This window comes from Anas acuta, chromosome 3 (genome assembly GCF_963932015.1).
Source record: "Anas acuta chromosome 3, bAnaAcu1.1, whole genome shotgun sequence".
Taxonomy (NCBI): domain Eukaryota; kingdom Metazoa; phylum Chordata; class Aves; order Anseriformes; family Anatidae; genus Anas; species Anas acuta.
In genome coordinates, this window is record NC_088981.1 from 16,545,637 (window position 1) to 16,557,901 (window position 12,265).

A 12,265-nucleotide genomic window follows, 5' to 3' on the forward strand; every position below is an offset into this window, starting at 1 on the left:
CTGGCAGCCACAGGAGACTCCCCAGCTTCTTCTGGCAACCACTAATGGATATTCATTGCTAAATCAGAAGGCTTCTGCAAGCAGCTAGACTGAACCAGAAAACAGCTTCACACCACAGAAGAGAAACTGAATAAAAAACTTCTTATTCACCCTTATTGAGTCTGGGACCAGCAACGTAGGCTTTGTGAAGTCTGCTTGAAAGGTAGATTTTTAGCACAAGAAAATACAGGGACTGTGGGTCCAGACAACATACAATTACCTCTGTGTAATTTATTTATTTTTGATTCTTTGTTACTACTCTGCAGGTTTTTCACTTCCACATATTTTCTGAATAAATAGATTTTGAGTAGCAATCTCAACTCATTTATGGATGGGAAATACTCATTTGTTTCTGTTTAAAGGTGCATAATGATAATAAACTGAATATAACAATGTGTGCATTATCTATTAGTGTTGCTGGATCTTTCTAGACTTTGTATACTGTGATTTTTTGGTTTGTTTTGTTGAACTGTGCAGCGGTGTTTTACCCTGATGTAAGTATCTGGAGGACCGTACTATTCCCAGCCTGCCATGTGGCTCTACAATGTAGCTATCACACCAGAATTAAATGCTTTTCCTTTGTTCTCTGATTGTACCAGGTGGGCTAGGCTCTGCTGGGATTTGGTTTAGATTTTACAGCAGCATTATTCTTAGAATAACATTCAATCTTTGAGAAGTTTTGTGAGTTTTTTGTTTGTTTTCCATTATGCAACCTGAAGACTTCCATCTTCTCAGCCACAGGGGTGTAATCAGACTTCAATAGTAATAGTGTTACACTGGTTTACAGCTTCTGAATAGAGAACTTTTTCAGCAGGCCATGCTGGCTCACACACATAGAAGCAGGGAGGTGACCTGGTTGCCTCATCTCACCTCCAAATGGCTTGGGCTCAGGAATGCTTTCCACCTGAATTTACAGTGTTCACCCAGTGGCCACAGTGTCACTGTAAATACAGCCCTTCATCTCTGCAAGAAGCTTTTACTCTCTCTTGAATGTTAATCACCTTGTTGAGCTTTCTGGGGTCTTCTTCATCCTTTACATGATTTTGTGTTGACCTAATCTAACTTTGAGATAGCACTCTTTCTTTTGTCCAGTGAGACAAGACCTAAGAAGTTTCATAAATCCTGAGCTCATGCATGAAAAACTGTGACATTAACATTGCTCATTTATCTTCACACCTTAGGTTTTGGAATGACCACACCAGCAACAGTGGCTGGAAAAGTATTCCTCATCGTTTATGGGCTGTTTGGGTGTGCCGGGACTATCCTTTTCTTCAACCTCTTCTTGGAGCGCATTATCTCTCTCCTGGCATTCATAATGAAGGCTTGCCATGAGAGACAGCTGCGAAGAAGTGGTCTCCTACCTCCCAACTTCCGAAGGGGGTCAGCTATGGCTGGGGTGGGCAGCCTCATCGGGTGGAAGCCATCAGTTTATCATGTGATGCTGATTCTGGGAATTTTTGCTATCACCCTTTCTTGCTGCGCTTCTGCGATGTACACGTTTGTGGAAGGATGGAACTACATTGACTCCTTGTACTATTGTTTTGTCACCTTTAGCACCATTGGCTTTGGAGATTTGGTAAGCAGCCAAAATGCTGTGTACCAAAATCAGGGATTATACAGATTTGGAAACTTCATCTTTATATTAATGGGAGTATGTTGCATATACTCTCTTTTTAACGTCATCTCAATTATGATCAAGCAACTCTTGAACTGGGTGTTGAAAAAATTCGAATGCAGATGTTGCCCAAAGTGCCATAAATCAAGTGCCCGCCTCGGACGTCGCAACGCCATCACACCAGGAGCACGCCTGCGTCGGCATAAAATCTCAATGGACGCTGATGGACAGTACGACAGTGACACTGAGGGCAGGAGGCTCTCCGGTGAGATGATCTCCATGCGGGAGCTCATGGCATCAAACAAAGTCTCCCTGGCCATTTTGCAAAAGCAGCTGTCTGAGACGGCCAATGGCTACCCAAGAAACGTTTGTATCAATACGAGACAAAATGGTTTCTCTGCAGGGGTGGGTGCTCTAGCCATCATGAACAACCGCTTGGCAGAAACGAGTGATCGTAGGTAGAGTTTTTGAAATGCCTTTTTGTTTCCTTAATAAAAGTGGTGATTTAAGGAGGAATTATCACTGTAAACTACTGGAAGGTTTTAAATTCAGAAACAGACAGTGTTCATTGGGCATCTGGCAATTTGGTTTCTCGAGTTTTTATGTATTCTCTAATAGTCAGTAACATATTTACCGTAATGATGTGATTTTCCCCAGAGAGGTTTTTGGGAGGGACTTGGGTGTCTTTGATGAAGAATCTGATGCAAGTTCAGAAGAATGGTGTGCATGGTTATGATGCTGCCAAAACCAACATCTTCCTCAGAAAATAACCTCAACCCATACTCTGGGTTAAAATGCATTCTGGGCACATTCAGTTCCAGATTAAAACTTGGGGGATAAGGGTTGGCTAAACCAGTATCTCACCTTGTTGAAGTCTGGATCTGGCCCTGAACTTTGTACTTGATGCTCTTCAGCGGTTCCTCATACAAGGCCTGTATATAACATACATGTAGGTGACTGCAGTTATGCCAGCTTTAGGGTGATTGTGCTTCACTTCAATAATCCTATTGACCTCAATCGCAGAGGATCAAATTGACTGAATTCTCCTGACTGTCAATGATTTTTTTCAGCTAGTCTTGTTTAAACCACTATGTGCTACCTAACTATTAAAAGTCAGGGGATTATCAGTCAGAAGCAGCATGTTGAAAATGTGCAAAACTATTCCTACCTACTGAATAAGTGAAGACATGCCAGAGAAGCCAGTATTCATCTCTGGTGTCAAATCTTTGCATTACCACTGAAATGTAAGTTAAACTGTTTACTAATTACATTACTTTTACATGAAACAGTCTGATAAAGTGAACGTAGGCTCTCTTTGTTGTCATAAATTTGTATCCTCTACTTCTACAATACTGTTGCACAGGATCATGCAAATAGTTTCTTTGCAGTTCTTCAAGGGCCCCAACACTGTACTTGTTTTCCACAAACCTGACTGTGAAAGTTATACAAAGGAGCTTTGCTTTGGAGATCCCCCAGAAGCTGACTTCTCCCAAAATGTTGATATTAAATCATAAATTGGCCTAAGACTATTGCTACTGTTTTAACTCAAATTTAATCTGTACTAGCCCAAACTGCTAAAGAAGCAAACCTGTTACTTCAAGCAAACCTGGTCTAAGCATCGTTTACCATGACAGAGGGGGCAGAGGAATTTCTGCAAATTTCTATCATAACTATTTCCAAAGCTCTGGATCATTCATCTGTTCTGTGCCACTTCTTTAAGGATGTATAGTTAATACGAAGGCTTCTGTATATTTCAGAAGGAAATACAACGTAAGGTTGAAGCCTTAGGCAAGGTGATGACTACTAGGGTGTCTGTTGAAAAAAATAATGAAAAAGCTGATGGAAACAGACTAGGAATATTAGAAATGTTTGAAAATACATCTGTGGAGTTTCATATTGTTACTGTGTTTTGCATGTGTTTGGGGTCTTCCTCATTTTGTTTTCTTTTTAACTTGTAGGAGTGCAAAACATTTCAGAATTTAACCTTGGAAAACTAACTTTTAAATGAAGGTTTTGAACACTTGATACTGCCAGCTGAAGGATGGCAGTGACTGTATATTTTGTCTAAAGGAGAAGTAATCAGAGCAGCAGATAGAGCATCACATGTGACTCTTATATCATAAACGTAGTCACAACTTTTATCAAGATGCATCTGGCTGTGAGAAACATCTCAAATAATTTTCTTCAGACAGGATCTTCTGTGAAGCTATTTTATTCGCGATTGCAATGGTGGGCGTCCTGTCAATCAGGAGTGCATTTTAGTAAGCAAATCATAACCTTTTATTCCCTATTACCCGATGCCTAATCAGCTCCCCTGTTTCCTCATTGGCTGAGTACTACAGGTTCACAAGCTACTCGACACTCCTCTATACCATATATGTACAATTTTTCTTTTTTTTCAACCCTTTAATTTCTCCTTTCTTATGTTTTGAGAACTTGTGATCTTTGTTTTACTGTTCTCACACTGTTCATCCTGTTTTTCTCAAGCTGCTACCTTATTTTGGAACAGTGAGGCCTTCTACTGTCCACTTATCTTTCTCCTTATTATGACTACACAACTATCTTGGAACACAGAAAAGTAGTTCTCTACAGCAAAAACACAACTTTGTTTCTCACATGGCCAAAAACACTCAATGATGTTTGCATTCTCTATCTACCTGATACAGAGTCCTGTTTTAGTTTACTTGGCGTGGCAGAGACGGTGTTCAAGAGGCATTCATCTGGCAGGAGGTTCCTTGGTGACAGAGACCCCCAAAGCAGCACGTGTCTGTGTGTGCAGTCTGTCTCAGGTGCTATGTTTGAGCAGCCTTTTGAGGAAGCATGCAAAAGTCAAAGTGTTTGTCATGCTAAGTTTAAGCCCCCTGAAGGATTACTGTAAGTAGGATGTGTAGGTGCAGGTCATGGTCTGGGGAAAGCTCAAAGACCCAGTTCAGGAAGGTGACTTCCAGAGCCACAGGGGCTCTTCAGGGACAGCAGAGGCAAATGAATTTTGACACGGTTTCCCATAGGATCCTACTGGACAAAATGTCCAGCATACAGCTAAATAAAAACAGAATCACAGAATTTTACAGAATCACAGAATTTTCTAGGTTGGAAGAGACCTCAAGATCATCGAGTCCAACCTCTGACCTAAAACTAACAGTCCCCACTAAACCATATCCCTAAGCTCTACATCTAAACGTCTTTTGAAGACTTCCAGGGATGGTGACTCCACCACCTCCCTGGGCAGCCCGTTCCAATGCCTCACAACCCTTTCAGTAAAGAAATTCTTCCTAACATCTAACCTAAAACTCCCCTGGCGTAACTTTAGCCCATTCCCCCTCGTCCTGTCACCAGGCACATGGGAGAACAGGCCAACCCCCACCTCGCTACAGCCTCCTTTAATGTACTTATACAGAGCAATAAGGTCACCCCTGAGCCTCCTCTTCTCTAGGCTGAACAAGCCCAGCTCCTTCAGCCGCTCCTCGTAGGACTTGCTCTCCAGGCCCCTCACCAGCTTCGTCGCCCTTCTTTGGACCCGCTCAAGCACCTCGATGTCCTTCTTGTAGCGAGGGGCCCAAAACTGAACACAGTACTCGAGGTGCGGCCTCACCAGAGCCGAGTACAGGGGGACGATCACCTCCCTAGCCCTGCTGGTCACAGTGTTTCTGATACAAGCCAGGATGCCGTTGGCCTTCTTGGCCACCAGAGCACACTGCTGGCTCATATTCAGCCGACTGTCCACCATCACTCCCAGGTCCTTCTCTGCCTGGCAGCTCTCCAACCATTCCTCTCCCAGCCTGTAGTTCTGCTTGGGGTTATTGCGCCCCAGGTGCAGGACCCGGCACTTGGCCTTGTTGAACTTCATACAGTTGACCTCAGCCCATCGGTGCAGCCTATCCAGATCCTCCTGCAGAGCCTTCCTACCCTCGAGCAGATCGACACACGCACCTAGCTTGGTGTCATCTGCAAACTTACTGAGGGTGCACTCAATGCCGTCATCCAGATCATTGATGAAGATGTTAAAGAGGACCGGCCCCAGCACCGAGCCCTGGGGGACGCCACTAGTGACTGGCCTCCAACTGGACTTGGCTCCATTCACCACAACTCTTTGGGCCCGGCTATCCAGCCAGTTTCTAACCCAACGAAGCGTGCGCCAGTCCAATCATACTGCCACCATCATACTGCTGCCACCATCATACGATGGGTGAGCAATTGGCTAACGGGCAGGGCCCAAAGGGTTATGGTGAATGGGGCTGCGTCAGGCTGGCGGGCGGTCACCAGTGGGGTCCCTCAAGGCTCCATTTTAGGGCCGGTACTTTTCAATATTTTTATAAACGATCTGGATGTAGGAATAGAAGGCATTTTGAGCAAGTTTGCTGATGACACCAAACTTGGAGGAGTTGTGGACTCGAATGAGGGTGGAAAGGCCTTGCAGAGGGATCTGGATAGGTTGGAGAGCTGGGCGATCGCCAACCGCATGAAGTTCAATAAGAGCAAGTGCCGGGTCCTGCACCTGGGACGGGGAAACCCTGGCTGCACGTACAGACTGGGCGATGAGACGCTGGAGAGCAGCCTAGAAGAGAGGGATCTGGGGGTCGTGGTAGACAGCAAGTTGAATATGAGCCAGCAGTGTGCCCTGGCAGCCAGGAGGGCCAACCGTGTCCTGGGGTGCATCAAGCACGGCATCGCTAGTAGGTCGAGGGAGGTGATTGTCCCGCTCTACTCTGCGCTGGTGAGGCCTCACCTCGAGTACTGTGTGCAGTTCTGGGCACCACAGTACAAAAAGGACATGAAACTGTTGGAGAGTGTCCAGAGGAGGGCTACAAAGATGGTGAAAGGCCTGGAGGGGAAGACGTACGAGGAACGGCTGAGGGCACTGGGCCTGTTCAGCCTGGAGAAGAGGAGGCTGAGGGGAGACCTCATCGCAGTCTACAACTTCCTCGTAAGGGGGTGTCGAGAGGCAGGAGACCTTTTCTCCATTAACACCAGTGACAGGACCCGCGGGAACGGGGTTAAGCTGAGGCAGGGGAAATTTAGGCTTGACATCAGGAGGGGGTTCTTCACAGAGAGGGTGGCTGCACGCTGGAACAGGCTCCCCAGGGAAGTGGTCACTGCACCGAGCCTGTCTGAATTTAAGAAGAGATTGGACTGTGCACTTAGTCACATGGTCTGAACTTTTGGGTAGACCTGTGCGGTGCCAGGAGTTGGACTTGATGATCCTTATGGGTCCCTTCCAACTCAGGATATTCTATGATTCTATGATTCTATGAATTTGGTCTTTCCCACAGGATAATCTCCAAGGATACACCTCTTTAATTATTACAATTTATGAATTAGCTTATTAAGAGCATGTATGGTGTGCTGCTGTCTCTTTGCAGCTAGGCCACTCTTAGGATTGTACCTTGGTACCTTTGCCATTGCTTGGGCTCATTGAAGAGAAACCCGCTGCGTGAAGTGCAGCATGAGTAGAGGCAGATGGGCTTTATTCCAGCAGAATTACTTAGGTTTATCATTATAAAACTGAGTTCAAATGCATTAACATTCTGTGAGCCCAGGAGATACATTTTTATGATAGCAAAATTGCAAATTAAGGGGTTTTATTTTTTCAGGAAGTTGTTTTTAAAGAATGAGAATTATAGCTATGATTAGGGACATGTTTAAACATTTGTAAATTGTTTTCAAACTACCTGCTCCTGCCTGGGAAATGTGAAGTAATATGCAGTTGTACATACACCTGCTCTGCTATTGCTGCACTTTTCTGAGTCCACTGAGTTCTGATTTACACATTACTGTTTCTTATTGCCTTCATCTGATCTAGACGCTAGACTGGACCCTGGAGGAAGAGCATTGTAGCACCCTTTGCAGTTCCTATTGACATCAGGGGAACTTGGATTGGCTTTTAGAACTGGGTTCTCCAAGGGATTTGGACATCTGATTGCTACTGTGTGCAATTATGTCCAGTGTCTCATTACTCCTGAGATCCTTGAAAACCTTCTCCTTAGCCTCAGAGGGATGTAAGGTACATGCCTTGATTTCTACCAATGGCCCCATTCGTTGCAGTGCATAGAACCCCACATAGTGACATGACTCAACCACAGGGACCCTCCAGCTTGTGTCTAAACTCCATAAAAATCCCTAAACTCATCTGACTCATCAAGCCCAGTTTACAACAGTGTTCAGAGTCTGGCTACTGAACTGCGTCTCACTGGAGAGCTCATGAGAAGGGGCAGACTTATGCTTCCCTCATATTCAGTAGCCAAAGTGTTTTTCATGCATGAAAAGCAAGTTCCAAATCCCTAGACTTCTGCCTACTATTACTATCTGAGCAGTCATCACCCATGTGCATGAATACATGAGCCAAGAGGACACAGGAGATTTGAAACTAGTTTTCCACAGTCCCTCCTTCTCTTTCTTTAGTTTTCTCATGGAAACTTTAAGCTTGCAAGGCTTGAGCAAGGATCTCCTCTCCTTTGTTATGTATGATTCTACTCACAATTCCCCAGGGCAGCCTGTTTCTTTTATGAAGTAAACCCTAAACATGCACTAAGTGCACCAAGTGCAATTTCTCCTGGTATTTCTTCACAAACAACCGGGATACCTTCAATATGCAGATATAGGCTGAAGCACAAGAAATCAGAAGGAAACTGAAGGAACAGAATAAGAAAATGAAAGCACACTGCACTAGATTGCACTTTCTTTTCAGGAAACTTGGGAGTCTTGATTTTATTTTTATTTTTTTTCCCAGGTTTTATTTTTGGGCAGCCAAAAAGTTAACTTAGGAGCTGAAAGTTCATCTTTCCTTATTCACCCCTTTTTGCATCATCCCCCAGAGCAGCAGCAGTGATCCCTGCTGGCTCAGACCCAGTCATCTCAGTTGCCTGATGAGCAGCTATACAGGCAGCACAAGCTGTAACTCAGCTCCGGTACCCCAAATATTGGGCTTTTGCTAATTAAGCCTGAGAAGTGCATTCACAAGCAGCAGAAAGTTGCAGAACTTCTCCGTGAGCCAGCCACAAATGAGAGAAATGATTGCACAGGCATGAACTGCTCAGACCTCCAGCAAGAAGGGAAGAGATAATATGTTCACCTGATCCAAGTACTAATATCTTGCAGATAAAAATTAACATTTAAGTGGAAACTAACAAGACCATGACTATGAATTCTCTCTTTCTGATGCAGCTCAGGACAGAACATTTACAAGGAATAGTTCTTGTGAAACCAGTAGTGTTTAACATGCCATTGCCTTTCCTTCTTGGGGTTTGTCTTGCCAACTTTCAAACCCAGTTTCAAGTCACACTAACACATCATCAGATTGCCACTTTTCTTCCCATCTGAAAACACACTTCATGTTTTGTGAAAAAAATAAATAAATTGCCTTTTATTTCCTTGATATGTAAGTGATGTCCTTCAAACAATATAAAAGTTCAGTGGAACAATCTCGTTGACCTCCATCACAGACAGCAGTTTAGGAGGGACAAGGCTGCAGTTTATGAAATTCTGATTTGCCCGTCTCCCCTCTAGAGGAAATCTTTCATAAGTAACTGCTGCTAACAGCAAGAATTGCAAATGCACTTTAGGCAGTGGTTGGAATAAAGCAGCAAAACCAAAAATGGAAAGATAGTCTGTTATAACTGGTATTTTTGCCTCTTTGATGAGTACGTGCTAATTGATGGCCCAATTGTCATCTCCATTTGCAGCCAAAATTATTACTGGAAATAATTCTCACTTTTTTTTTGGTCTAACTTCTTCACTTGAAAAAATAGTCAGTGCCTAATTATTCCAATGAATGTTCAGCACTGATTCAAACAAATTCATACTTGGTGTGATGCTGATTGCTAAGCAAATCTATGGATATGGCTTCTGCTCTAATTGGAGTACTAATGTGCCTTCTCAAACTAACGTACATTTTCAATGTTGTATTTAAATGACACAAGAAATGTTATGTCACGGAGTAAGTTTAGTTAGGGCACATAAATATTTGATTCAGATGAAACAGCTAGTGAGGTGTGCTTCGGGCATTGTACAACCAATACGCAAATTCTTTTTTTTTTTTTTTTTTTTTTTTAATGAGTTCTTCCATTCTGAGCTCACAATCTGCTTTTGTGCCTAGTCACAATAGTAAAACAGAAGCACGACATCGTCTGTGGGAAACGGATGGCCAGTTCCCCTGAGGTCTGACTCACAGGATATGCATATTAATGTATGCACAGTAAGTGAGTGGTTCATTATGCCTTATAAGCGTGTTGTGTAGTGATGGCACAGAGGTAAGGCTGCTTCAGTTTACACACCCTCAGTCAGCACAGAGTCCAATAAAGATGCATGCCTTGTTTTTTTTCCTCTCTTTTTGTTTAGTAATAGTTAACATCTACCCCTTAATTAGAATATACCTATAAACAACAATTTCCCTAAGGATTTTATACCCATAATGTAAAACCCAAGGTCATTGGATTTATTCCTTCCAAGGGAAAGGACAGATAGCGTGCTTATGGATACCACTTATAGCAGAGCACCCAGTACTGGTGATTTAGCACAGGAAAAAAAATAGACTTCTATCAAAGAACAGCAAGTGTACCTTTAGCAAGGGACATTGCCACCTGTTGATCCCCTTTTACTTTCTTGAGATGTTCACACCTATCATAAAACCACAGACAACATCACAGCCCAAAGTAGCTCTTGGTGCATCACAGGCTCATCTACCTCATCTGGAACATTAAGAGACATATTTTGTGAGCAGCAGAGGGAAGGGAGAGGGGCTGCACATTTACATTCACTCTGCACTTCATCCAGGAGGAGATCATTGTAGTGGTTGGATTTCAGGAAGACAACGGCCAAACCTACTGTGGAAAAAGCAGCTGTGCTGCTCCGCTACATGGATGAGCAATATTCTAGGTATAATGCAGGTCCTAGTTCCCATGACTAAGGTCCCCATCAGTCCCAAGACTCATGTCACTCCCTGGCACATGCCAGCCAGCTCCCAAGCACAAGGAAGCACTGGGTATGAGGAAGTCAGTGGATTTTAAATAGTGTAGTACTGTAGTACAAGTCTTTTCAGGATTAGACCCTCCAGCAGCTGATGCTTTGTCAAACCATCAAAGAAACACAAATAAGATGTTCCTATAATCCCTTTGTATTTCACAGACTGTAAGATTACTTTTCAAAGGCAGCAAGTCAATTCAAAATAAATGCCTTTATAACAATACACAATCACTGATAATTCTGACTGTGCAATTCAAACACCAAGTATTTTCTCGGTGGCTGTCATTTTCTAATTTTTGTATTAGGACATCTGTTTTACTCCTTGCAAGTAAAATATATCCAGCCATGAGCAAGAATTCAGCTCTCATTTCATTGTAAAAACCTCAATATCTAAAAGCACAACACCTGAAAAATATTTTGGGCTTCTTTGTGTGTGTGCAGATAACGTTTATTTACAAAAATAGAAGATGCCGTCCCTTTACTTACACAGATACATGATTTTTTAGCTTAGTGGAATTCTGCCTTGTACACGTTCTGCAAAATTTGTAGTTGCAAATTTCAAGCCAGTTCAAAAGGACCTGAGTGATAAAAGAATATATCTGCTCAAAGCTATTCCCATTTAATTTTTTAATTTTTTTATTTTTTAAAAGGGACACAGCTTGGTAGGTATCTCTAACTGAACTGGTATTATCATCTCCTATTGTGAATGTCAGAAGAATTTTTCTTCTTCTGTTAATTCCATTGTTTTTTGTGTTTGGTATTTGCTTATTGCTGTGCTTCAGTGTGCATTGTGAAAGGAATTACCCATACACTTTCCTAGGTGGTATCACTTTCCCCTTTGCATTAATTGCAGACATACTTAGGAGAAACATTGAAATTGGACACTTTTCTGAACACTTTTGTTTAAAAAAATGTTTTATAAATTCTAGATTATGAGTATAAATTATTTGTAATGGTTGAAATTAGCAGACTGGTTATTTTTCCTACCAATAGAAACTTGACATTAACTCAGTGAATGATGCTAAAGGTACAGTTTTATATAAAAAGTTATTCCTATTTTATCCAGTTTATCCAATTTGTGTAAAAATTTTAACAGAGAGTAAGACAGATGTAAATCCCATTTGGAAATTGCTCTATTCCACACACTCCTGCTTATGAACAGAACTTCTAAAGGGATTAAAACTGAGCATACCAGATCACTGCAAACACGATTGCATCTACAAGCTCTCAAAACTTGAATACTTCACCTGTGTGGCAACTATGAAATAAGGGCATACTAATGTAATTCTAATTCAGGCAAATAAACAGAGATAATGGAATTCCACTTTCTGCTGGCCATTTTTATCAAAAAGACCATTGGTAAAAAGCTGCTGTGTTGAGGGTGGTTTACTAACTCGGTGTATACATGTGCTGTGTTGTTTGGTGCTGCTGAGAGCGAGAAAGGCAGCTTGTTCAAGGCCAGCATACGCAAAGTAACTCAGAAGAACGAACCTTTCAATGTTAATGCTTTCCATTATTTCAGGGGGGAAAGAATGATGCTGATTAGAGGAATATTTTATTTGAATTGTCAGTATAAGGAAGTAGAGAAAAGCCAAAATAAAGTTTACATGACTGGTATTGAGCCACTCCTGAGGGGCACAGCAAAGCCCTGCA

The 12,265-nt window shown here is 42.5% G+C and overlaps 1 protein-coding gene across 3 annotated transcripts in view; it reads left to right on the forward strand.

The window, feature by feature from the left end:
* KCNK12 (potassium two pore domain channel subfamily K member 12) overlaps window positions 1-12,265 on the forward strand; it is a 28,819-nt gene that overhangs the window by 14,410 nt on the left and 2,144 nt on the right. Inside the window, exon 2 of one of the 3 annotated variants that reach the window (XM_068675858.1) lies at window positions 1,221-2,112. In XM_068675858.1, coding sequence (XP_068531959.1) covers window positions 1,221-2,112 — 892 coding nt within the window. Of the gene's footprint in view, window positions 1-1,220; window positions 2,167-12,265 lie in introns of those variants that run through there. The other 2 variants (XM_068675859.1, XM_068675860.1) reach the window with 2 other exon arrangements.